General features: G+C 48.9%; 1 protein-coding gene across 2 annotated transcripts; it reads left to right on the top strand.

The window, feature by feature from the left end:
• Positions 1 to 365: 365 nt before the first annotated feature.
• On the top strand, positions 366 to 26,884 carry PIP4K2B (phosphatidylinositol-5-phosphate 4-kinase type 2 beta). 2 transcript variants are annotated; one of them, XM_082442387.1, is made up of 10 exons: positions 366 to 668; positions 10,114 to 10,211; positions 13,271 to 13,367; positions 15,481 to 15,633; positions 16,522 to 16,668; positions 17,725 to 17,763; positions 18,302 to 18,415; positions 21,289 to 21,547; positions 22,016 to 22,119; positions 22,725 to 26,884. In XM_082442387.1, exons 1-10 carry the CDS (start codon positions 510 to 512, stop codon positions 22,803 to 22,805), a joined length of 1,251 nt encoding a protein of 416 aa, XP_082298513.1. In that variant the 5' UTR covers positions 366 to 509; the 3' UTR covers positions 22,806 to 26,884. The 2 variants fall into 2 exon arrangements, with proteins under 2 accessions (XP_082298513.1, XP_082298514.1); XM_082442388.1 differs by lacking the exons at positions 366 to 668; positions 10,114 to 10,211; positions 13,271 to 13,367 and adding an exon at positions 13,641 to 13,795.
• Positions 26,885 to 27,097: the final 213 nt, after the last annotated feature.

Raw genomic sequence — 27,097 nt, 5'->3', positions numbered from 1 at the left:
GCCGCCGCCGCCATCTTGGCACGTCAGGTTGAGGAAAGAGCCAAACGCTAAATTTGGGGGCCCCGAACAGGGAGACCCTCCCGCGGTAGACAGCGAGACCTACCCAGCCCTCCTCCCCTCCCTGCTCGGCCGCGGGGCTCTGAGGCGCGCGGAGGCCGGCTCGGTTCCTGTCAGGCCCGGGGAGGAGAAGCGGGCCTGGCGGCCGCTGCCTCCCCAAAACGGGCGATACCACCCAGGCGGGGAGGAAAGGGCCTGGTGACGGCGGGGCTGCTGCACCGCCCGGGGGCGGGGTGCGGAGCGGGCCTGACGGCTCCCTGGGGCGGGGCGGGAAGGGCGGAGCGTGGGGCGGACGGAACCACCGGGGCGGGGTGGGGAGGTAACGGGACGGGCGCGACCATGGCGCGGTGAGGGAGCGGGGGTGGAGATCGGTCCGGGGGAGGCCTGGGACCGCTGGCTTGTGCGCCGTCTCGGCCGCCCCCCCTTTCGCTGCCGCCGCCGCCGCCCCGGGCATGTCGTCCAACTGCACCAGCACCACGGCGGTGGCGGTGGCGCCGCTCAGCGCCAGCAAAACCAAGACCAAGAAGAAGCATTTCGTGTGCCAGAAAGTGAAGCTATTTCGGGCCAGCGAGCCGATCCTCAGCGTCCTGATGTGGGGGGTGAACCACACGGTAACCAGCTCCCCGGCGCGCGCCCCTCCGAGCGCGGCCCCGCGCGTGCTCACGCCCCCCGCAGTCCCGGGCCTTTGCCCGGCGGGCCCCGCCAGTGACGCCTGCAACCCCTTGCCAAGCCAGTTGCACGCCCACCCCACCCTTGCACGCCGTCCCGGCCGGGTGTGCGTCCCCGCGCGCCACGCGAGGCCTGGTGTCACCGTCGGTGGTATGCCGTCGCGTCCTTCCCTTCCCTCCAGTCCCTCAGGCTTCCTGCGTCTGGCTTCGAGCAGCTCCTGGAGCGCAGAGGGAAGGCCTGGGTGGGGTGGAATGGCTTTCATCCCTTCTTCCTCTCTTCTCGCCTCACCCCGTTTGTTGCATTTGTTTTCCCCCTTGTTCCTTATAATTGGCTGCCTAGCTCCCTGTCCAGTTGACAGGGCAAGTGGCATTGGCCTGCCTGAGTATTCCTCTATTTCTGGTCGTTTGGTTGGTGTGGCTGCTCAGAGTTTCCCCATCCTCCAGACCTCCTGGCCACTGACTGGAAATCCTCCTTGGGTTTCCTTTTTTTCTTCTTGATGAGATGTATCAACTGGAGAAGCACAGGCTTCCCTGGACCACAGACACTTTACCAGGGTCTTCCTGGGTTAGGGAGAAGGGAGAATGTAACCATTTGAGAGAAGGTGAGGCCTGCTTATGAGGACCACTCATAGTAGAAATGATGTGTCTTCCTGAATACTGTGGTGTTCATGTCAAAGATGTTGACTTCTCAGTTCTTGAGCTTCCTATTGTATGGTCATGAGGATGTGATAATGGACAGCGATTAAGGTGAGAGAGAGGTTCCCTGGATCCTTGGGGTGTTTTGAGATTGGCCAACAGCTCCTGTTGGGAAGTTGGAGCCCCGCACAGTGTTTGAGCTGGAGGACTTCGTTTGTGTCCTGTTTGTTTGGGGTCTTCTTTCTCTTCCAGCCACTTGCTCCGTGCATTCTGACCATTTCATTGAGTCCCTACACCGGCAATGAGAAGAGGAAGTAAAAGGACCTGAAATGCCAGCTTCACCAACTAAAAGTTTGGAATGAGAAAAATGAAGCTAATGGCTTGAGTTTCCCGTGAATATCAGTTCTTTAGGCTCCCTGACTTTTCTGAGCACTTGAAATTGCCCACAAGACCAAATGATGACAGAGGGGCGCAGGGCCAGCAGGACTGTTTGCTTTGCTTTTCTAGAAGAGCCTCTGGCTGGAGATTGATGAACCATAGTCTGAGCCGGGGTTTTAGATCTTTACCGCTAATACAGAAGTGCACATGTGGGTCTTGGGCAGGTTACTGTTTTCAGTAACCTCACTGAGGTGGAGGTCCTGGCTAGGGTAGGGAGAAACGCTGGTTTAATGCCTAGATGTCTGGGAGCTGCTTTGATTCAGTAGTCCAGCAGCATTTGTTGCCACTGCTTCCTGCTGCCTCAGGGGTCATCTGACAATATTGCAAGGGAAACTGGGTCATCAAAATTTGAACCCTGTGTCCCTGCCTTGAAATCAATCCTTGATTTTGTTGTGCAGCTTGTTTCTCACCAGAAAGCATCCTGTCTGTATGGAGAATTGGTAGAGGTCTGAGAGTCAGGAATGTTACAGCTAGTCGTAAGGGACTTTGGGCCCCTTATTTTATACATGAAGAAATAGAGGCCCTGGATGGAGGATTAGGTCGCCTGTGGTCACAACAAAAGACACAGCTCGTTGTCCAGTACTGTGGGCTGTGTTGGCCGATGGTGGTGCTTGAATAAGAGGTCTCGTTTTCTTTGCCTCCTTTTCCTTGTCCTGCCTCTCATCCAAGTGCCAGGACAGATGGGAATTATGGTCTTGTTAGAGAACCTGAATGTACGGCCAGGTGTGTGTGCCTGTGCCTGCCAGTTCCCAGGAGTGTGTGTGGTGCTTGGTTTTCTGATAGGCAGGCAATGAGTCTCCGGCACATGAAGAGGCATCTGTGATTCCCAGTCACCCTCTTTTTTTGCTAACTTTAAGAAAGTTTGTTTGAGAGCTAGCTGGGAAGGCATTGACTTTAAGCAAGACCCAAGCCTCTGGACATAATGAGCGAGCACCTCAGGGGAAATGCACTGGGCACCACTGCCCTGGACAGGCCGAGCTTTGGAGCTCAGTTAGTCAAAAGTTTTCTTGCTTTCGCTTGGCCTGCAATAAGGTCTAGGACTTCGTGGGTCCCCATGGGAAATGGAGCATCTCCCCAGAAGACTATAAAATCTTGCAGTTCTCAAGGGGGTCAAGACCACATTGTTTTGGTGGATTGATAGCCTTTCTTGGAGGTCACCTTCCTTCAGAAGCCCACCGTTGCAACTTTTTGCAATCTAAGTTTTCAGGTATCACCTTTTCTTTGATTCTTTAGTTTCTCACCCATTTAAGCGTTTAGGCTGTGATGGTCTATGGTTGATGGTGTACGAGACATGAAGGATGGATATGTCTTTATCTGTAGTACAAGTCAGTTACATACTCTCTCATGAGGTGGTTGGTTTACTTCTGGGTGGAAAAAGAGGCCTTTGAACTCAGTGTTGTAACAGGAGCTCCTCTTGTAGACAAGAGATGCAGCCCCTGGACTTTGCGGAGGAAGACTGTGTAGGAAACAGGGAGAAAAAAATCAGAAGACTTTGCATCTGTCAGGGGAGAACTAATAAAGAGAGAAAACCAGAGTTTTAGTGAATGAAATACAGTCCAGAGGGTCTGGAGTTAGGGAAGAGGTGGCCTGGGAGAGGGGTGTGGAGACCGGAGGAGGCAGACCTGGCTTGATGACCTGTTGGCCATTTTAGGAACCGGGTATGTATGAAGCCTCACCCCAGTGATCAGAAGGAATAGGAGAGGTTGATGGTAGCTATGTTTAACTATTTGGGAAGCTGCCTGACTCGTTCTTCAAAGTGACTGCACCATTTTACATTTCCACCAGCAGTGCGTGTGGGTTCCAATTTCTCCACATCCTGTCAACACTTGCTATTGTCTGTCTTTTTTATTATAGCCACCCTAGTGGATTTGAAATGGTATCTCATTATGATTTTGATTTGCATTTCCTAGATAGCTAACAATGTTGAACATCTTTTCATGTGCTTATTGGCCAGTTGTATATTTTCACTGGAGACATATCTATTAAGACCCCTTGCCAATTACTTTTTGCCCATTTTTAAATTGGGCTATTTGTCTTTTTATTATTAACTTGTAAGAGTTCTTTATATATTGTAGATACAAGTCCTTTATCAGATACATGTTTTGCAAATATTTTATCCCATTCTTTGGGTTATCTTTTTTACTTTTTTTTTTAAATTAATTAATTAATTTATTTTTGGCTGCGTTGGGTCTTGTTTCTGTGCGCCGTCTTTCTCTAGCTGCGGCGAGCGGGGGCTACTCTTTGTTGCAGTGCGTGGGCTTCTCATTGCGGTGGCTTCTCTTGTTGTGGAGCACGGGCTCTAGGCACGTGGGTTTCAGTAGTTGCGGTGTGTGGGCTCAGTAGTTGTGGCTCGCGGGCTCTAGAGCGCAGGATCAGTAGTTGTGGCGCACGGGCTTAGTTGCTCCACGGCATGTGGGATCTTCCCGAACCAGGACTCGAACCTGTGTCGCCTGCATTGGCAGGTGGATTCTTAACCACTGCGCCACCAGAGAAGCCCTTTTTTACTTTCTTGATGGTACCTTTTGAAGCTCAAGTTTTTAATTTTGATAAAGTCCAATTTATCTGTTTTCCTCTGGTTGTTTGTACTTTTGGTGTCATATCTAAGAAGGGTTTGCTTAACCCAAGATCGTGAAGATTTACTCCTATATTTTCTTCTAAGAAAAACTCAGCGTTTTCTAAGAAAAACTCTTTTAGTTTTAGCTCTTACATTTAGATCTGTAATCCATTTTGAGTTAATTTTTGTGAATGGTGTGAGGAACAGATTTATTCTTAAGTCTGCTCAGTTCTCTCCCACATTCTACCCCCATTCTGTCCACACATTTTCTTTGCCTAATGCAGACCCAGAACCTCCTTTCCCTGCCTTTTTCTCTTTTCCTGCTACTTTAAAAATCTTTAGTAAATAGGGACTTCCCTGGCAATCCAGTGGTTAAGACTCCACGCTTCCAATGCAGGGGCCATGGGTTTGATCCCTGGGAACTAAGATCCCATGTGCCGTGCAGCGTGGCCAAAAAAAATCTTTAGTAAATATTCCTGCTCTAGTGAAGCCTTTGGATGAATTTGTCCTTCAGCACACCTTCCCACCTCACAGAGAACACTGGGACTCAAACAGGAAAAGAAAAACCAAGGTGTAAAAAGGAGGAATAAACCCAGGGGTGGATTTGTTGGCACCTGTGGCTCTCTGTTCTTGCCCCTTTCCTTTCTGGAGTTTCACATCTCGCTTGGACCTCCTTGGTCTCGGGAATGTGTTCCCCAACACGTCATGTTTTGGGGATGGTGGCAGGTAACAAATGATTGTCGGTGGTGGCCAGCCCATTGATGAACCACCCACAGAACCCTGGGACATGTCAGGAAGCCTGCATGCCCAGCGCACGCCTCCTGGGTAGCAATTCCTATGAAGGTCACAGAGGGGAGTGGAGGCTTCTGGAATCAGAAATTCACCAGACTAGAACTAGTCACTGAATTTTCATGTCCAGTAGGATCAGCACAGAGTAAACTCTCTGCTCCTAAGTTGTTTCTCACTCAGCTTGTTTAGCCTCCTCATTATTTATGTTGATGGCTCATAGAGTTAATCTTGCAGATAATCCAAAAACCACTTACATGATGTGAGATACAACAGACTTACCATCCTAATATGTTCTGTTTATCGTGCTACTCAAATGAGTTTGCATTCCGCAAGTGCACTTCTGTTGAAGGTGAAAGAGGTTGGCCAAGAAATGTGCTAGATAGTAAAGGAAGGGCACATCTTCCTGAAACATTGCTTTAGTCGCAGCCTTTCATGCTTAAAGCTTTTGGTCACTCTCCTTCATTCTCCTCTCCCTGGCATTTAAGACTCTTTACATTCTGGTCGTAGCCTCAGTAGCTAACCTTAATCATCTTTCCCATCCTCCAGGCCATGAACCTTAAGCATGGTCACACCAGCTTTGCTATCTTTTTCTCTTTATCCTAGTGTTAGCCATCTTTCAGTCCCCCTTTTCTAGCCATCCATCCCTCCATCCAACATTTATTGTGTAACTAATGTGTGCCAGCCATTGTGCTAGGGACATAAAAATGGGTAAGGTAGTCTCTTCCTTCTAGGGGCTCACAGTCTAGTGGAGAAATCAAACATGTAAGCAAACAGTTACCCAAGAGAATGTGATATTTACGATATAAAGATGCACAGGGGAATGAGTAACCAGTTCAACCTGGGGAAGACAGGGAAGCTTTCACAGAAGTGTTATTTAGTCAGATCTTGGATGATTCTCTTAGCTTTATTCCTTCTTCTATTCTTGCTGCCATAGTCTATTACCTGAACTATTGTAGTAGCCCCATAAATGATCTTGCTGCTTCTTATCTTTGCCCTGTCCAATCCTTACTTGATTTTGATTCCAGAATTACCTTTCTATATCACCCATCTGATCATGTGAATTCCCAGACTTAAACCTGAGAGGACTTCCCATTGCCTGCATAGTTAAGTCCAAATTTATCATATAGTGGACAAACTAAGTTCAAATTCAGGCTATGTCCCTTACTATAGCTTTGGAGTAGTAATTTTTCTCTCTGAGCTTCATTTTCCTTTTCTATAAAATGAGCATAACACTTTCCTTGCAGATTATTAGGACAGAGGAAAGGAATGGAAAACACTACCTTAGCCAAGGTAGCTGCCCATAAGAAGGATTGCACAGCACAGTGGAAAGAGCCCAGGTTTTGGCACCAGCAGACCTGGGAGCAAATCCTGACTCTACACATATTGTCTGTGTGACCTTGAGCGAGGTGCCTTGAACCTTTTGCAAAAGGCAAAATCAGTTTAATAATAATTCATGTGACTGTTAAATATTAGAAATATAGAATAGGATATATATGTGAGATATATGATATATAATAATATAAAGCACTGGCCACTTACAGACATTCCATAAATAGAAGCAGCTGTTATTTACTAATATTGATAATATGTGAGGCTGCTCACCTGTCTTTCCTGTACTGTCTCCCTCCACTACTTATTACCTCTGTCCTACCCTGCCACTATCCCCTTGCCCCCCTACCTAAAATGGGCAGTATACTTTTACAGCTCTGAGGCTTGTTTCTGACTGTTCCCACAGCTGGGATTCCCTTCCTCGGGTTTTGTGTTTTGTTCTTTTTTTTTTGGAGAACTACCCTCCTAGGCCTTTCTCACAGGTGTTTCTCTATAGCTTCCTCTAGCAACCAGCTCTCCCATGCCCAGGCAGAATCAATCATTTCTTAAGCTACTTTTCTGTCTACCTTTACTCATAACTCTATAACACTCATCACGTTGTATTTGTTATTTGTTGTCTGTCTTCCCAGGTAAACAGAGACCATATCTTTTCATTTTTGTATCCCCAGCTTCTGGCACAGTACTGGCACATAGTAAGGCTACACTGAGTAGAAGTTAACTGAATAGAAGTTTGGCAGAGTCTGAGCCAGATCAGGAAAGACCTTAAATGCTAGGCTAAAGGAGTTAAAACTTTACCCTGAGGTTGGTGAGGAGCCATGGAAGATTTTTAAGCAGGGTGTAACATGATCTTGTTGTGGGTTCTTCCAGTGTCAAGTGCTCTTGGCAATACCAGGAGGGGCATTAGGTTCCGTTTCTAGCCTGAGGTGTAAGGGCTGGGCGTCTGACTCTGACCATATCAACCTCACCCTCCTCTGACATGGCTGTTCTGTTCACTGGCCCTGTGTTCTCACTCACTTAAATGCTCCTTGACTTCAAGACTTACTGTATCATGGGTTTGTGTCATCTCCCGGATAAGAGGATAAGCCTCCCACTTTTGTGTGCACGGTGCATACAACGCTTCCCTTGCTGCACACCCCCTGCTCCCTAACATAAAATGAAGCATGTAGTAGGTATTTCAGTAAGTGCTTGTTCAACTGAAATTGAATAGAACTCTCTGGGGATGTAAAATTTAGCACAACTAAAAAAAAAAAAAAAATAGTACAGCTAATCCCTAGAGTGAATCATCTACATGTGGCCCAGTGGAAATGAGGGTGAGTCTACGTAGTTCAGCTATATGGATTGTTCAGCAATATATTATCTGTTAGAAATTTCCTGCTGTTGGATTGTATAGTCAAGAATAGAGAAGAATTGAGAACTAAAAACTGACCAACTTACAACTATTCAAACTATGCTACACTTAGAGTTACACAGAGAATTAACGAATGGAACATCCCTGAATAGCTCTTGTTAGAATGATTCATCCTGGCTAAGGGGCAATTGACCCCTCGCAAGCAAGTGTTTTAGTCTTTCCTAGTTCTCCCAGTAACAAGCCTTGGCCATGGCATAGTGTCTGGATTTTAGACTAACCCACATCAATCAGTAGCAGATACTAGAACCTTTTGGTATAAAACCATATTCTTTGAGCCAGTGATATGTTCTTTCTAGCATGGCGGAATAAGCTAGAAAAGGCAGAACTTAGCTTTTTTTAAATCTCAGAGCCAGGCTTAATATGCCAGGAAAAAGGAAGTGGGACAGCTACGATGAATTGTTTCTATTGGCAGAAAAATGACGCGGAATGGTTTCCTCTCTAGGCACTCACTAAACAACCAGCTTGTCTTGTGAGCACCCCCTGGAATGGTAACTGGCAGAACTTTCTTCTGTGGCTGTTGAGCCAGTGGTGGGCATCTCAGACCTGGACGCTGGGAATTTTAAGTGTACGATTTGAGGACTTTCGACAGATGATGTACTCATATAGTCATCATCCTAAACAACGTATAGAACGTTTCTAATAGCCTAGAATTGCGCCTCTTACGTCTCTTTATAATCATCCACACCCCCCACAACCCAGGCAGCCCCCTACTGGATTTCTGTCACTATAGATTCTAGAATTTCATATAAATGGAATCATACAGGCTGTACTTTTACATTTATGCCAGTCAGTTATGCCAGCGGTTTATTGTCTCTGCCCCACTGCCAACTTACACTGCTACCCTACGGCCCCTGCCCATACACATACACTCGTATGCCTTCCTTCATTTCCCCGTGAGTAAATTGGGTTTTTCACCAATTCTAGGAAGGTATGGTTTCCCCAGCCCAGTTACTACATTAACTTGAACTTCCTCCATCCTCTGACATTTCTAAATAAAAAAGATTTGGAACATGAAAGGAGCAGCAAATTACATGGTATTTCCCCCCATTTATGCTCCTGGAGGAGTCCTAATGACTAGGTTATTCCCTCACTGCCACATGGGGCCTCATTGAGATAATAGGATTTGCAAGGAAAGTATCCAGGAGACACAAGACTGTGCTCCCCCTGCCCCCTATCCATTAAGTCAGGACTAAGGTTTCCTGTCTAAATCCTGAATGCATTAGTGGCAACTGGGTTGAGGGTCAAATGTCAAATACTCTGCTGTGATGGGAGAGGACATCTGCGGCTAATTAGACCACTAATTGGCTAGACTGGGGATGGGGAAGGGCAGGAGCTGCCCTCTCAGCTCTGCACCAATGGCAAGCCAGTTCCCTGTGCAACCTCCAGCTCCCTGAAGGGGGATGAAGGACAATGAGAAGGTTTGTTTGCAGTGGGGGCAAGGCACCCTCCTGCATCTCCCCCAGTTCAGCACAAGAGAGGACACGGCTTTAGGCACTGGCCCTGCTTTCATTAGGAGAGTAAGAACGAGCCAGTGGCCAGATGTCTACCTCTCCTGCTCACTTTAAATTTAATCCTTTACTTTGGAGATAAGAGTTACATACCCACATAAACCCATCCAGCTTTCTTCTTGCCCCAGGCTGATTTCTTGAGTGGACCCCCAATTGTAATGAAGATGTCCAAAGCCCTCAATTAATACTCACATAGGTTGGGTGATATTTATTCATTGATCCATTTATTATTGCATTTGATAAATACGTATATAATACCTGCCATATGCAAATCGTGGTGCCAAGTACCATGTGTGGAGCCTCCGAGGCCAGTTAGATGATCTTTGCTTGCAAAGATCAGTGATAGGATCTTGCCTAGCTTATAGTCAAGCAGGCTTGTGAGGTTTATAAGCATTAACTGCAATGTGAGGGAGGCTGTGAGATGGCCAAGAGATGGATACAAACAATGCTTCAGGAATTCCGAGATAGGAGAGAACATTTATGGTCTAGAGAATCATGGAAAGCTTCATAGCGGAGGTGCCTTTTGAGCGGGAACTTATCAGGTGGGGAGAATTTCAGTAGGTAGAGATGAAGTTGGGAACTTATTTGAAGAAAAGAACAGAAATAAAGACAAGGAGGGAATCCATGGACATGTGTTTGGTGAGATGGTGGCATCCGCGGTGTAGCACATTGTCTCTCTGAGGCAGGTGGCTCGGCTGAGAACCTCACTTTCCCCTTGCTTTGCAGATCAATGAGCTGAGCAATGTCCCTGTCCCTGTCATGCTAATGCCAGATGACTTCAAAGCATACAGCAAGATCAAGGTGGACAATCATCTCTTCAATAAGTAAGTTGCTTGCTGAGTGGGCTCAGGTTTTGTGGGCAGTTCTTTCCCTCAAGGCAGAGCGCTTCCCAGACCTCACCGTGGTGAGAACAAGCAAGCACCTAGCAGGGTGTGACAGCAACACCTGGCTCACAGAGCTGAAAAACTGGCTGGGAAAATGCATTCATTATGTGCCTCTCCCCCTTGTGCCGTCCTGTCATCTCAGTCCTTTATCAGCCTACCTCCAGTGTCCCTCAGGGCCTGTGGCTCGGCCCAGGGTGATTCATCTAGGGCCAGTTTAGTTAACAGTGAGCTGCTCGGGAGCTGAGGTAGCTAGTACGAGGCTGACAGCAGTGGCCCTATCTTGATCTTAGTCTGAGGCAAGAAGCTGCCAGGCATGTTCCTGGCCTGGGATGCAGCCAAGCTTCTTTCTTTCCAACTAGTGTGTGAACAACAGGCCGAGCATGGTGCCCAGGGGCGCTATCTAAAATCATTCTTCCCGTTTTTGCTCACTGTGGCTTCTTGGATTAACACTGGTGTCTTTGTCTCAGACTTTGATGGAGCAGCCGTCCCACCTGGCACAGTTTGGGGCCTGCTGTAGGCCCTTTAGAGGCCTTGCTTTTTCATCCTCCTATGGGTCACCCAAGGAAATATTTGCTGCTCACACTCTCTTCCTTTCTGCATTTGAATCCTGGTTCCACTCTCCATTGTCTCACAGTCTCCACCACCTCACCAGCTGGGCTCTGTCACCCCACCATTCCCAGACTGTTAGCCCAGAGGAGAAGCTTGATTTGAAAACATCCATTAGTGGCCTCTCTCTGCCATAGTAAGTAATAACATCATATTCTAGAAGCTGTCTTCATAGCTGCTACTTGCTAAGTGGCCACCTGTATAGAAGAAAAACTGTGTTTCTCCTCTACTCTCACATCACTACTCACTTCTGATACCAAATGTGTGTGTTTCCCACACATCAAGCAATTCTGTAGGACACTAACTATGTGTCCTACAATTCAGTTCAGTTCTGACACTCTCGACCTGGAGTTAGCATCAGGTCTCACAGGTTAAGGGCTGAGTCCCTCAGGACTGCCCCTCCACCCCGCTTCGGACGCCAGTCGCAAGTCCAGGTTGTCACCTGTGCTTCTGACCAGTTTGGTGTAGATCAGAGGTTCCCATGACCTTCCCCCTTGGGTTGGATTAATTTGCTTGAGTAGCTCACAGAACTCAGGAAAACAGTTTACATACTAGATTACCGGTTTATTATAAAAGGATACAACTCAGGAACAGCCAGATGGAAGAGGGGCATAGGGCAAGGTACGTGGGAAGGGGCAGGGAGCTTCCATGCCCTCTCCAGGCACACCACCTGCCCCAAACCTCCACGTGTTCACCAACCTGGAAGCTCTCGAACCCTGTCCTTTTGGATTTTTATGGGGACTTTTTTATGACAGCATGATTGATTAAGTCATTGGCCACTGGCGATTGATTCAGCCTCTAGCCCCTCTCCCCTCCCTGGAAGTCAGGGGTACGGGACTGAAAGTTCCAGCCCTCTAGTCCTGGTTGGTTCCCCTGGCAAAGAGCACCCATCCTTAGAGGCTTAACAGAAGTCACCTCGTTAACATAAATTCAGGTGTGATTGAAGGGGGTTCGTTACAAATAAAAGACACCTTTATTGCTCTTACCACTTAGGAAATTCCAAAGATTTTTGGAGCTCTGTGCCAGAAACAGGGACAAAGACTAAATGTATATTTGTTATTGTATCCAATATCACACCACCTAAGGAAGGAGAGGCAGTGTTACCCTGTGAGGCAGGAAAGGGGGTTGTTCTGTGCCAGAGGTCAGGGCTCAGGTGTGGCCATTGTACCAGGGTCCATGGTGTCCACCACACTGACATCTTGGCCTGAAGTGGACATCCAGTATCTTTATTTGTTTTTTCATCTTTCTTGATTCCTTTTGTCCTTTCAGCAACTGTTTACATGCTAGTTATTAGACTACAGTGCTATTTACTAGAAGATCAGGCCCCTGCCTTCATGAGAGGCCACTGCTTTTTATTTCCTTGAAGTCTACCATCCTGGAGTAGTCAGAGGGACATATTTCTTTTTTTTTCCCCTCAGTTTTATTGAGATATAATTGACATACAGCACTGTGTAGGTTTAAGGTGTCCAGCATAATGATTTGACTTACATACATCATGAAGTGATTGTCGCAATAAGTGTAGTGAATAGCCGTCCTCTCATATAGATACAGAATTAAAGAAATAGAAAAAAAATGGTTTTCCTTGTGGTGAGAACAGAGGGCCATATTTCTGAAAGGGAGTTCCCAAGCAGGTTGACTACTGTCAAGATGCAGGATTTGGAGGAGGCATCCCTTCAAGGTGATTCTCTTCCCTCCTGGGAGTCTGTGGATTGACTAAGGAGTCGGGAGGGCGTAGACTGGTGCCAGCAGTCAGCAGACGAGGCTTCATGAAAAGATGGGATCCCAGTCATCTGACTGAGGACCTCTTCAGTCTAAAGCACCCTCTCCTTCCATCCCAGTGGAAGCCAAGGGCAGGACTTCCTGGGTGTAACCATCTTCAGGGTGTATTGATAGGAGCATCCCCAGAGGAGGGGGGACCTTTGATGAGAAAAGCCTTTCCCTTTAGCAGTCAGACTGACATTTACCTCACAGCAGCTCTTCACATGCGGCCACCTACCTGCAGCAAGTACAGCACTTGTGAAGTAGGGCCAACACTCAGTCTCACTTCTCTGCAGGTAAGGTTTTTTTTCCCTTTAATGTAAATTTTATTGAAAGATAGCATGTACTCAGAAAAAGTACACAAATCATAAGAATACAGCTAGATTAATTTTTACAAAGTATATACAAGGAATGTGAAGTTCTTAAACTTTTACATGCTCAGAATCACCTGGGGTGTGTGTTAAAAATGCAGATTTCTAGACTGACCTCCAGAATGCTGAGGGCTTAGCAGCCTACGTTTTAAGTGCTGCAGATTGTTCCGATCCAGGTGACCTGTGGACCACACTTTGAGAAGTCCTGACGTATGAGTTAGAGGAATAAGAAGTTCACAAAAACATGTCTCTGCTTTTCCCCAGAGAGAACCTCCCCAGCCGCTTTAAGTTTAAGGAGTACTGCCCCATGGTGTTCCGAAATCTCCGGGAGAGGTTTGGGATTGATGATCAGGATTACCAGGTACGGGGTGTCTTTGCAAAATCGGAGGGGTTAGGGAGTGGAGGGGGGTCAGGAAGCCACAGGACAAGTAGGGAACCAAACGTGTCTACTGTTCTTGTGCTGCGTCTTCCTGTCGTGTCTCACTCCAGCCCAGGCAGTCTTTCTCCAGTGTTGGTGGGCTCTTGGAGGGGTGAGGGCCTTAGAAGTGCTTCTCATGATGCCTCACAAGCTCAGGCTACTCTCCCTGGGAGGGAGCACAGTGGGAGGGAGAGGGGTCTACGGAAGCTGCTTCATTGTAGTCTGACATTCCCAGTCTAGGCTGAAGAACCCTTCTCCTTCGTAGTTTGACTTAAAAGAGAGAATTATTGCCAGCGGGAGATGAGGCCTCTAAAAGCTGATAAGACAGATTATAAAAGGAAGACTTCAAGGGTAGTGTAACTTCTTGCCAGGTATGAGTGCCACCTCCTAAACTCCCCTGTCCTAACGTTGGGAGGGGGGCTAGGCATGGCAGGGCAGCTGCCCCCTTCAGGGGGTGATCATGTCACAGAGGCCTTTGGCCTATTGGGAGGAATCAATCCCAATATCAGGGACATTCTAGTCTGACTCATTGTCTGGGGCTTCTATTGCTTCTCCACCTAGCACCTTCCTTGGACTTCTTCCCCTGGCAAACAGCCTGGTGGTGAAGGTGGGAGAATTTTCCATTTCACTTGTGCAGCAGTAAGAAATACAGCTGATTTTCAGTTGTCTGTTGGGGGAAAAAAGGAGTGTACAGCCTAGTGAAATCTAAAATGGATGCTCACATCTTGTAAGATATTGTCATTCCTCCCATCCCACTCCCAGGAAGTCTTTCACAGAGTAGATCATGAGAAGCAGGGTCTCCCTCCCCTCTGTCCTCCACTCCAGGGGGCCTCCTGAAGAGGAGGGTGAGGGAACGTGAGAGGAGGAAGAGATGCCAGGGACTTGAACAGCCAGGACCAGCCATGTCCCAGAGGTGCTGGGAGGTCCTCCAGCCCCTCCTACTGGGGCCAAACCCTGAACTAAGTCATGCCCTGATTGGAGCATGAGGGTTTTGGAAAACTTCTTGCCATTATTGGCAAGGTTGCTCGGGTATCTTCCTTCCACGGTGGCTCTTTCCCTTCCCCTTGGCCATCTAGCCACATCCTGTATTTTTTCTCTAATAGACTTGTGGGCAAACAATTGTGCTCAAGACTGAAATAGGGGCAGGGAAGATGGTGTTCAGGGAGGGGACTCTCTGCTCTTAGACTACCAGTGACTTAGAGAGACAGGAAATGCTGCCTGGAAATGAGGCAGGGGTAGAATTATGCTTGTCAACCCTCTGTCTTGTGACCTCCTGAAGGTCTTTTCCCAGCATCTGCTTGGTGAATACATCTTTTTGGTTGACTCACACCTTCCCCTACTCCCTCCCCACTTGAGGCTTCTCCTGCCTTCTGATCCTAATGGGAATGGGGCTCTGAGAAGGAGCAGGGACAGAGCTAGAAAAGCTCCCCAGATCTGCCTCGTAGCTCTGCAAAGACAAACAGGAGTTTGAGGTGAGGGGAGAGGTGTTGGGCAGAGTAGTGAGGACCAGCTTCCTGCTTTGGGAAAGGTTTTCCAGCATGAGGGTACATACAGGAAATAAACATGACTGTGTCCACTTCTTTATGCTTGACTTCTTGAATATTTCCTAAGCTTTGTCTTCGTCACCCCCAAGAGACTGGGAAAATCATCTCATGTTCCAGGTGAGGAAACTCAAGAGTAGAGAAGTTCCATGGCTCACCCAAGGTCATATTACACGTGAGCATCAGGATTAGAACCCAGGCCCCTAACATCTGAGGCCGAGTTTTAGTTTCTAGAGCAAGCTCTCTAGGATCAGAATGAAAAGAAATATTTCACAGTCAGTCCTCTTCCCATCCCAGTCAAGGATTAGGAGCAGGTGGTAAGGAACAACTCTTGTCTCTCTTATGGAAGACTTTTTGGGAAAGATGTGAATTTCCCATGAGAAAGGGGGTGGATAAGGTCCCGTCTGTCTCGGTGTTGTTGGCCTTAGAGCAATCTGACCCATAAGAGAAGACTCAGAATAAAAGTCAGAGTCTTCATTCCCCTCCCAAGACCAGCTTTTGTCTTGGTCCATCAGAATTCAGTGACGCGCAGTGCCCCCATCAACAGTGACAGCCAGGGCCGATGTGGCACACGTTTTCTCACTACCTATGACCGGCGCTTTGTGATCAAGACTGTGTCAAGTGAGGATGTGGCTGAGATGCACAACATCTTAAAGAAATACCACCAGGTATGGTGAGTCAAGAGCCTCAACAGCAGAGGATGGGTTAGTGGAAGAGGGAGAGGAGCCCCCGGTAGAGCTTCTTGGGGAGGGCTTGGTCCTCTTTGGTAATGGCAGGTACCTCCTGATAACCAAGCACTTGCCCTCCCCCAGGGCCGTGTTTCTGTGAGGTGAAATGCCTACTTGAGAAAAAGAGAAAAGAAATGAAGGCATGTTATGGATGCAGTCCCAGTTGAACAGCTGTTTCTCGCCAGAGTTGGAAAGTTTTCACACTCTGGCACCTGCCTCATTTCTTCTAAAAGAGGTCCTGTCGGCTCAGCAGGACTGCTGCTTTTCCCGCTCCCATTCTCATCTCATCTGGAACTTGCCCATGAGAAAAGCAGGGAGTGCCTGTCCGAAGCCTGCCTGGGTCTTCAGGGAAAGCTGGCTTCTCTCTGACCACCTGAGAGGTGGTGAAAGGGACTTCTGGTGTTTCGGGAGTTATAGCAGAAAACCCTGGGGCCTGGCATGGGCGAGAGCTTTGGGTACGAAGCCATTCGGTTTTCCCAGGCGACCGCACCACAGCCCTGCCTCTGCATCCTCTCTCTGCCCTTTGGCTTTCCCATTTCAGGCTGGCAGAGAAGATGCAAGTCCTAGATCAGTGATTTTCCTGCAGAATCCCAATCGGATGAAACCAAAGGGGCTCTGCACTGCCTGCTCAGCCTCTCACCCTGCCTTGCCAGTTAGGGGTGGTGGAGGCTGTTACCTGTTGTAAGTCTGAGGAACCCCCGTGACTTCACAGAATCCAGTTTGGAAACCACTGGTCTAGAGGCTAGAATCCCAGGGAGCATGTTAGCCCAGGAGGAGCCCCGTCCATCCTGGCACCTTCACCTGTTCCTTCCCTGCCTTCCTTTCTAGTTCATAGTGGAGTGTCACGGCAATACCCTTCTGCCACAGTTCCTGGGCATGTACCGCCTGACTGTGGACGGCGTGGAAACGTACATGGTGGTCACCAGGAATGTGTTCAGCCATCGGCTCACTGTACACCGCAAGTATGACCTCAAGGTAAGGGGCCCTGTGTTTCCCAGCTCTGTGGCCTCCCTCTCGCTGAGGCTTGGAGCGGCCACGACTCCAACTTCCGCATAATGGGAAAGCCGGAGTGTATGTTTTCGCATGGGCAAGTGGCTCTGGAGTTGATACGCCTAATTCTTATGAGCCAAAGGCTGTCTCAAGTCCAGGTGACAGTGACAAGAGGTTATTGAAGCCCCCAATGTACCATATTTATGTAACAATTGATGTTTTTCAACTGCTGTCAGGGGGATGTGCACACAGAGGGCAGCAGTGCGGGGACAGGCGGTGCTGACGCAGGCACCCTGGCAGCTGTCCAGGCCCCATGGACTGACACCACAGGCACATTTCTAGACACGGACACAAACACATGTGTGCCTGTGAACCACAGCACTCCGTCGTTCTTGAACCTGGCTTCCTGACTCCTGTCTCCTCACACCACTCTCCCTCTCTCTGCTGCAGCTGCACTGGTTTCCTGTCCGTTCCTGCAGTGCCCGTGCTCTCCGCCTCCCCAGATCTCACATAGGCTGCCTGTGATCCTTTCTCTCCCTGCCCTTTTCTCCACCTCCACCTTCCCCCACCTAATTACTTCCTACTGAACCTTCCGAGCTCGGCTCAAATATCAGTTCTTCTAGGAAGCAGGCTTTGGCCACTGCCCCTCCCCAGTCTGGACCCTTCCCCTGTACTACATGCTCTCAGAGAGTCCTGCCTTCTCCCCTGTACCACTGAGCACCGTTGTAATTAATGGATTAATTAATCGTGTAACTCCTGCTTACCCTCTGTCTCCCCTGTTAGAAGGAGGGTTCCTTAAGGGCAGGGACTGAGTCTCTCCATTCAGCCCCGTATCCTGAGCATGTGTCTGGTATATAGTCAGAGCTCTGTAAGCGGTCTGTGACAGAGGAAGTGAACAAGTTGCTGCCTCCTGGCCCCTCTAGGAGTCTAACCAGCCTACTTGAGTTCACCTGCTGCCTCTCCCTAAAGACCGGTGCATGTTTTTTCGATCAACGGAATTTGCCTCAGCTGGACTTCTCCTGACGGCTCTTATCCTTTCAGGGTTCTACTGTTGCCAGAGAAGCGAGTGACAAGGAGAAGGTATGCTGGGGCCTGTGCTGCTCACTTGTGGAACGGGTCGCTGGGAATCAAAAACACCTTCTGTTGGCCATCCTGTCCCTTCCTCTGCTGCTGCCCCAGCCTCGTTCCCAGACATGCGGTCTGCTGATGTGAAACGCTGTGTCACTAAGCTTGTGTCTGTCCTCATCCTTGGCCTAGGCCTTGGTCTCCAGCCTTTTCCTTTGCCCTTGCTGGGTTCTTCATAGTCCTGGAGGGCTGGCAGTTTCCATCTCAGTCCAGCCTGAATCCGTGGGTGGCTGGCTGCTTGAGCCGTGAGGTAGTCTCAGGGCTCAGCAGGAAGTCCTTTGGTCAGTCCTCACTGTCTGACTCGTGCTACATATTTGCCATCCCTGCCTGCCCGAAGCTGGGACTGTAGACTCCGGGACTGAGCTGTTGATCTGGCAGCTTGGCCCCCGTTGTGCCGAGGACCCTTTCCTCTCCTGTACCGCTGCCCCCAGCAGAGGACTCCTCGGGGCGAACAAGTCAGGCCACCAGCCTAACACCGCTCTTGCTCTCTCAGGCCAAGGACTTGCCAACCTTCAAAGACAATGACTTCCTCAATGAAGGGCAGAAGTTGCACGTGGGAGAAGAGAGTAAAAAGAACTTCCTGGAAAAACTGAAACGGGATGTAGAGGTATGTGTTTACCCTCGTTTTTACTTTGGTTGAGCAGGACCTCCTCTTGTTCCCAGAGCAGGAACCTCTTTAATCGTAAGAAAAATTGAATTCACCACTTCCCAGGAGTGTGGACAAGAGGAAGGGTGGTGATCTGAGCCATGCAGGTAGTTATTTGCATCTAAAGCTAGTGCAAATGTACATTCCATTTGGGGGGACACAGTTTGTGCCAGTAGAACCTGTGTAACTCGGTTTGGAGTGCTTTCCCTCATTTCTTCTCTAGTCTGTTCCAACCCCTTTTTCAGACTCCTCTTCAAGCTTCCTTTCTGGTGGTGTCCCTATAGTGGAGGGGGCATCCAGCTGTCAGAGTGACAGGAAACCAGCTATTAAGATCCGCCAACCGTGCCTTTCTCTGGCTCCGATTCTCCACTTACCTAGCAGCATTCTGGTTGGAACAGGACTTCCTGTGGAGAAGTTCCTTTGGGGAGGACAGGTGGTAAATAATGAATGTGATATCTGATAACTCAATGTCTCCTATTTTTTTTTTAAATACTTATTTATTTGGCTGTGCCAGGTCTTAGTTGCGGCACGTGGAGCTTCGTTGCTGCGTGCAGGATCTTTAGTTGTGGCATGTGGGATCTAGTTCCCTGACCAGGGATAGAAACCGGGCCCCGTGCGTTGGGAGCACAGAGTCTTAGCCACTGGACTGCCAGGGAAGTCCCAGTGTCTCCTATTTTAATAAATTGGGAGCCTGTTCATTAAAACCAAATTCTATAAACTTTAGAAAATGTTTTTTTTTTTAAATTGTGGTAAAATATGCATAACATAAAATTTACTATCGTAACCATTTTGAAGTTGAGTGGCATTAAGTACATTCACATTGTTGTGCAACCATCCCCACCATCCATCTCCAGAACTTTTTCATCTTCTCAAATGAAAACTCTGTACCCAAGAAACACTAATTCCCCATTCCCCCTTCTCCCTTGCCCCTGGCAACCACCATTCTACTTTGTGTCTCCGTGAAATTGACTGCTCTAGGAATCTCATATAAGTAGATCATACAGTGTTTGTCCTTTGTGTCTGGCTTACTTTCACTTACCATAATGTCTTCAAGGATAATCCATGTTGTGCTGTGTGTCAGAATGTCCTTCCTTTTTGAGGCTGAGTAATATTCCATTGTATGTATATACCACATTTTGTTTACCTGTTCATCCATCGATGGACACTTGGTCACTAGTTAAGGTTAACTAATTAATCTAGTTTCTAGTCTCCAGAGGAATAGAATAGGGTGTAGATAGATAGATAGATGTTTATTATAAGGAATTGGCTCACATGATTATGGAGGTTGACTCGTCCCAAGATCTGCAGTTGACCAGCTAAAGACCCAGGAGACCTGATGGTGTAGTTTTAGTCCAGAGGCCAGCAGGCTTGAGACCCAGGAAGAACTGATGTTTCAGTCTGCATCTGAAGGCAGGAAAAAACTGATGTCCCAGCTCAGAGGCAGTTAGGCAGGAGGAGTTCCCTTTTACTCACGGGAGAGTCAGCCTTTTCGTTCTTCTCAGCCCTTCGACTGACTGGACGAGGCCCACCTACTTTAGGGAGACCAATCTGCTTTACTCAGTTTACCAATTCAATGTTAAGCTCATCCATAAACACCCTCACAGACATATTCAGAATAATATTTGACCCAATTCCTGGGCACCCAGTAGCCCAGTCAAGTTGACACATAAAATCAACCCTCACACTTGGATTGCTTCATGGTGAATAATGCTCCTGCGAACATGGGTTTAACAGACTTCTTTTTGTTAGTAAGCTTTACCTTAACCACCCCCTACTATGTTTGTGCTTTTATTCTGACATTCGGTTTGTCCAGAGTCTTTCTCTTCCTTTTCCTACTTTTCTCCCTACTCTGCCTTCAAGAAGAATTTAAGGCAGTTAACACAATTCATTTGTTTTCACTTGCATGTTACTTTATAAATGTTTGCAGATGGACAGGAGGGGGTGCTGCTCACAGAGTCTCTCTTTTCTGGGACCCTGGCCCCTTCTTCGGCCTTCAGAGGGCATTGTCCAGAGGTGCTTGCAATGGTGCCCCTCACCTTTCTTTCCTGAGGAGATTCTGCTGATCTCCTACCACTGGGGCTTCTTATGCTTTTAGTTGTCTTCTGGGCCTGTGCATAGAGCCGCTCTGGTCCTATTATGATTCTCCGTCTAGTCAGTCAGACAGTTTCCTGCAGTGCTGCAGGTTCATTTGTGACCATGGCCGGATGCCGGGCACATGGCTGCTGGTGGCTGCTGGCTAGTTCACAGAGGACTGGGACCAGTGACTCTGGCCTCATACTAGTTAAACTGGGATGCCAGTTGGCCATTTCCATCCTGTATCGTTCCCACGCTCTTTGTTCTTCTCCAAGTCATTGAGTCTTAGCTCAGGAGACTTAGATACCATCCTGCTCCCAGCACTCGTTATATGGATGAGAAATGCCCAGTGCAGCGTTCCATTATTTCTTTCCTCCACCTCATCATGGCCTCTCCTGATCCCAGACAGAATTGGCTCTTCCCTCTTCCTGCAGTGCTCCTTCTACTTTTACTCCCGCAGCCTCTGCCTGCCTGACTTCTCTTCATTCACTGGGTCAGGCTCAACTCCTTTCCTCAGGGAGGCCCTCTCCCCGCTGCTGTCGGCTCCCACGACTCCTCGCCCTTGTGGAATGACTGTCTTCTCCATTAGACATTGAGCTCGTTGAGGGCAGAGGCTCTGATGTCTTATTCTCTGCTGTATTTCAGAATGGGAGAATTAAGTTGAAAGGAATGCCTTTTCTCCCCTTTCCAGATGCCACTTTGCCTCTCCAGATGTCCCATGTAACCTCTTCCTCCCATCTCCCCTGCCCCCACCTCCCTAGTTCCTGGCCCAGCTGAAGATCATGGACTATAGCCTGCTGGTGGGCATCCACGATGTGGACCGGGCGGAGCAGGAGGAGATGGAGGTGGAGGAGCGGGCAGAGGATGAGGAGTGTGAGAACGACGGGATGGGTGGCAGCCTGCTCTGCTCCTACGGCACACCTCCGGACAGCCCTGGCAACCTCCTCAGCTTTCCCCGGTTCTTTGGTCCTGGGGAATTTGATCCCTCTGTTGATGTCTATGCCATGAAAAGCCATGAAAGTAAGTAGGAGCCTCTGCCTGCCTGCCCCGTCCCCAGCCCTCATCCTACCCCCCTCTCCCCCACTTCAGTGGGCCTGCATCTTATTAACTGCTGACTTTGGCCCCTTTCTGCCTCCATCCTGGGTCACCAGCAGTAACTCTGTCTTCTGGGGCGCTGGGGTCCTTCTCTGTCAGGCCTTCCTTCACCTCTTTGCTTATCCTGGATAGCTGAGGCCTGGTTTAGCTCTGGTTCATGGGATGGACAAAACCTCCTAAATAGTGTCACGTCAACCCCACAGGGTGGCTGTGAAGATCAAATAAGATGAGCGCTATGAAAGCTTCTAAGAAGAACTCCTTGGGTCATTCCTTTCCTCACATTCAAAATGATAGGGATGAACCTGGATGTCATACCTGAAGGGTTATGGACCCAGCTGCTTTCTGCTCTTCTCCCTGCCTCTTCCTCCTTTCCTGCTTTCCCTCCCCCTTCAGGTGCCCCCAAGAAGGAGGTTTACTTCATGGCCATCATCGATATCCTCACGCCGTATGATGCTAAGAAGAAAGCTGCACATGCTGCCAAAACAGTGAAACACGGGGTGAGTTCTCCCTGTCTCCACCCAGGCCCGGGGGCTGGGGCCTCAGACCCGCAGGGAGGCCGCCTGCTCTAAGGAGGTGCTCTCCTGGCCCCTTGTCCCAGCACAGGGAACAGGAAGAGCAGCCCACCCGGTTGCCTTGTGTTCCTTCTCCGCCATCTACGTCCCATCCTCTCCCTGCAGCTGGCTGATACGCCCAACTTGTTTTTCCCCTAGTTCTCTGGCTCCTTCCCCCAGGGCTGCTGGACATGTCATGCATCTTGTTGACCGCCAGTAATAGCTTTGTTTATATGCCCACACTGCTCCCCAGAGGCCTGTTTCCCCATGGGCTTCAAGCTACTGTTCTCTAAACAGGGGCCCCCCAGAGCTCTGGGGCCTCTCTGCCGCCTCCCCACTGTCTTGTTCCTGCTTCAGTGGGAGCAGCCCTGGGATTGTGAATCAGAGGAGCGGGGCCAGGGCACTTCTGAGACATGGGAACCATTTCTCAAGGTGGCCTGCCCGGCTGGGGGCGGGGGGTAGTATTCAACTCTAATGTGGAGCCAGAGGCTCCTGAATACCCAGGCCCCTCCTAGGCGCAGCCTCCTGATTAGGGCCTCTGTGTATTACAGGCGGGAGCGGAGATCTCAACTGTGAACCCTGAGCAGTACTCCAAACGCTTCAACGAGTTCATGTCCAACATCCTGACGTAGTTACCCTCTACCTTCAGCCAGAGCCAGAGTGCTGGATGTGGGGTCGGGGATTGGAAGAGGGAGAGGGTGTTATTTGGGCTGGATGGGAGGGTGGGGAGCAGAGTGGCGGGTAGGGGAGGGCTTTAGCAATGCGACTGCAGCCTGTGACACTGGAAGAGACTAGCTGGAGAGGAGGGGATGTGCTGTGTGTGCACGTGCTCACAGGATGTAACCTCACCTGCTTACCCTTGATTTCCCCCCCATTTGACCCAGGTTAAAAAGGGGTTTCCTTTTTGTTACCCTGTAACTTTTTAAGATACCTTGGGGCTAGAGATGACTTTGTGGGTTTATTTGGGTTTTGTTTCTGAAATTTCGTTGCTCCAGATTTGCTATTTATAACGATGTATGTCATCACCCTATCCACCCTCCCCATCCCTGACCTGCTCTCACTTCCCTTCGATTAGAGAAGCACCCATAGACCCAGCGAAGGGTCCTCTCAGAGCAAAGCGCTCTGGTGCCACAGGAGAGGAGGTTAGACACCTCTGCCCTCCCTGCTGCATTTGATCTTGTCTAGATTAACTTTTAATTTCATGGAGTATTGTGCACAGCTTCCTCCACTTTTTCAGCCTCAGCTCCAAGTGAAATGTTACATGATTCCTCCATCTAAATGCTGTTCTTCCCGAAGGAACACTCCAGATCAACACCAGGCATCTTGGATCAGAATCAGAGATCTCAGAGGGGAGTGAGTTCATCCTCATGGGATGGTAAGGGGTCGGGGGCTGCTGGGCTCTCGGACAGCTGGTTCTCAGAGAACCCCATGATCATCACCCAAGCTCCTGGGCTCTCTCGGCCCCTGGAGTTCAGATGTCTTCTCTATAAAGCCTCCCACTGAGTCAAGAGGAACTAGAAAGCACCTTTGGATATAACAGGACCCTCGTGCTTAAATGGTTATTTCCCCTTGGGAAAGCCCAGAAAAGCTGATGAGTATCGAATGAGGTCTTGTGCCCTCCATCCATTTACTTCCTTCTGACCTTCTCCCAGGCACTCTCATTTGTAGGTGAGCTTTTAGTTGGGGGCAGATCTCCATGTGCCTGGGGTGCTCCTTGCAGAGATACCTCTTCAACCCCCAGGGCTACCGTGTAGGTAATCTGACCCCCTGTGGTTTGTCACCTGGATGGCTGTGGCCAGCAGGGAGTGGTGCCCCCCACCTTGGAGCGTGGCACCCAAGCCTGAGGTTGCTTCTGAGCCACTTGAGGATCTGACCTGGGAAATCCAATTTGGAGGCTTGATGTGCGATTCGACGTGGCCCCAACTTTGGATCTGTTTTTCCTCGCTGTCCCCTCTAGACTTTTCACAGATCTGCCACCCACAAGCCTCCTCAAGAGTGGCATCCTGCAGCTTCCTTCAGGGGCTCTACCCACCTTCTGAGCCGGCTACCTAAGCCTCAGAATTGTGTCCTTCTGCGATGCCATCAGAGCAGTCTGGTCTGGCTAGGAGAGAAAACAGCCCTGTGTTGGGGGAGGTACATTCCTGCGTCTTCTCACCATCTCACCAGGAACTGGGGTCTTGGGATGAGACACGGTAAAACTTGTAGATAACTCCGCAAATGGAAAGAAAGTGTGTGGAACCATTTTGAATGAATGGATTGGTTTCCTTGGCTCCCTGCAAACCTGGCCAAGCTCAGCTTCTGGAGCAGGAACAAGCACCATCTCTGTGCCCAACCCACAGTATTTAGGTCAGGGAGGAATGGAGACCGCATTCTTGGACTCTACTGGGGCTGTCGGAACCCTTCTGGAAGAGGCAGACGGGGGCCAAACAACTGCCCTGGCCCCAGGAAGGGGCTGTAGGTAGCTCTGAATGTCAGCAGCAAGACCGCAAAGTGACCTGGAGAAGAACTTGGAACCAAGTGGCTCGTGGAGAAAACAAATTTGACTTAGGAAGGGATTAGTAGGAATAATGTTTGGACTTGATTTCCCCACCTCCTAATCAAGAATGAAAATTTGGATCTGCTCCTAGTCGAGCCCAACATCTCCCAAGCTTTTCAGGCTGTCCTCTCGCAGCCTCCACAACCTTGGGCTCCCTCGGCTTCCTGCATTTGGTCTGCTGATCGTGTCGCCATCATGTGTACGAAAAGTGTAACCAGTCGTTATCAGTTGAAGGTGAGCTACCAGGTATCTAACTTCTTTAACATTGAGTTTTTGTGGGCTTTTGTTTTTGTTTTGTATATTGTTTACATTTTGAGAGGTAGCATTCTGTTTTAAATGCTCTTTTTGTTTTTCTGACAGTATTGTTGACCGGGTCAAAACATTTAAGCTGTGGTTTGGTGGATTTTAAATTTTGTTAAAAGCTCATTCTCTGTGCTATCTTCAAAACCTTGGGTTTGGTCCTTTAACTCCTTTGGCATTCAAATGTTTAAAAGCTATTTATCTTGTTTTATACAAGTTTTTTCTCTTCTTTTTGTAACGATGAAGATGTTAAATTTGGTTTGCAGTCTGAATGTAGAGAAAGTGAAGTGATCCCCAAACCTTTGTGTTTTTTCTCCAAGTCCCACCATGCCCTCTCTGGGCGGAAGGTGTCTGAGGGGAAGGGACTACCCTCACCGTCACTCTTTGGAGCCATGGAGAAAAGCTGAATGGTCTCATGGCATCCCAGAATAATTTGGGGTCTCCCAAGAACAAAGGCATAAGAATAGGACATGGCTGACTGGGTGAGGCCGGGATGGGGATAGGGCAGGATTTTTCTCCATTCTCTCCCTCTGCCATTTAACCAGTCACAGCTTCTCCCGTCCTGCCCCTCTTCTGAAAGTCTATGGCTGAGAAAACTCTAGTCTCCCAGGTCTCCCCACCCAAGTAAGGGGTTCTCTGAAAACTCCACCTAGACCACTAGAAGGCGGCCTCTGGCCCTTGTTCCTATTAATGAACCACTGAGTCTTTGTCCCCCCGTGCAAGCTCATTCCCTGTGCCCTGCAGTTTGGGGGTTATGGGGCAGGCTAGGAAGCCAGCAGTTCCAGAAGCACAGCCTGAGGCAATGCTCGATGTCTCCTTATCTAGCTCAGGGGTTACTGGTCTGTGGGACGTGCTATGAGTCGCCCCTGTGGCTGCTCTCAGTGGCACTCCCTAGGTTCCCTCCACAGGCAGCTCGTCATCCCTTCTCCCTCTTCCTACTTCTGTTTCTCTTGCCTGTGCTTTAGGCCTCAAAACAGGTACCCTGGTAGCGCTCAGGGCTTGGGACTACATACTCCTGCCCTACTGACTTTCCCCTCTTCACAGTCTGCCAGGGCCTGCCCCAGGAAGGTGGATCAAAGACCCAGGACTTTTCTCAGTAGCCAGTCCCACCCTCCTAATTGTCTTTTTACCAATTCAGGTTGGGAGAGAGAAGAAATTTCAGCAATCCCCAGCATTTGAGCTACTCAAGTGTTAGGGGCCAGAAGGGACAGTGTGTTTAAAACAACCCTTAGAAAGCTCTGGCCTTAGACCTGTGGCTCCCCCAGTTCCAGGGACCTCACTTTTTTCTGGCAGAAATGTGGGGAGGAGGCTCCAGCCTGAGCACAGGAATCAAAGGGAAAACATTCAAACTGCCCCCAAATCTACCAGCCATCTGCAGGCGGCTCTGTGACACAGCCCTAGCCTTCTTCTGAAACGTGCCACTTACGGAAGAGCGTCTCCAGAGGGACGAGGAGAATCGGCTGTCCCCGGCGGGCAATCCTTTGGAGGCTGGGGAGGAAACTTCCAGAGGAGCCCCTTCCCCTTACTCAGAGCCATTTTGGGAGGAAGTGGGAACCAACAACCTTTGGGGGAAGGCCTGGTGCGGCTCAGCACACCCAAGCATCAGGTCAGGTCATTGTAATAAAAAAATGTGAATGAAGTTTAGATTCAGCTTTTCGGGGAGCAGGATAAACTACCACCCCACCATATGTGTGTGACTTCTCAATTTCCCACTGCAATTTCCATTTTTTTTTAAATAGGAATTTTCAACCCCCTGTGCTTGTCTAATGTCTGCTCGGAACAATTCGAGACCCTGTTAACTGTTTTAAGATGCATGCATGTTAAGATGAATCTCCAACCCGAGGAAAAAAATAAAATTCAAAAAAGGTTTGTGTACACACCTGTTATGTATGAGTCCTTTGGAAATGAGCCTTTTATCTATCTTTTTCATAATTAAAAGGTTTTGGTCCCAGTTTTAGGGGCTGCTTGGGCTAAATCAGGGTATGGCTTGAGTTTGGAGAAAGAACAGTCAGTGACTTTGGTCACCCACTCTCAGATGCAGTTAATAAGCAACGGTTAAGAGCACAGGCACCGGAGCATCTGCCTGTC

Source organism: Balaenoptera physalus (genome assembly GCF_965194825.1).
Source record: "Balaenoptera physalus genome assembly, chromosome: 20".
Lineage (NCBI taxonomy): Eukaryota > Metazoa > Chordata > Mammalia > Artiodactyla > Balaenopteridae > Balaenoptera > Balaenoptera physalus.
This window is presented reverse-complemented; position numbering and strand designations above follow the sequence as displayed.

Coding starts and splice junctions, on each gene's coding strand:
- PIP4K2B (XM_082442387.1), top strand. CDS start 510: ATGTCGTCCAACTGCACCAGCACCACGGCGGTGGCGGTGGCGCCGCTC. Junction 13,368..15,480: donor TTGATGATCAGGATTACCAG/GTACGGGGTGTC, acceptor TTGGTCCATCAG/AATTCAGTGACGCGCAGTGC. Junction 17,764..18,301: donor AAGCGAGTGACAAGGAGAAG/GTATGCTGGGGC, acceptor TTGCTCTCTCAG/GCCAAGGACTTGCCAACCTT.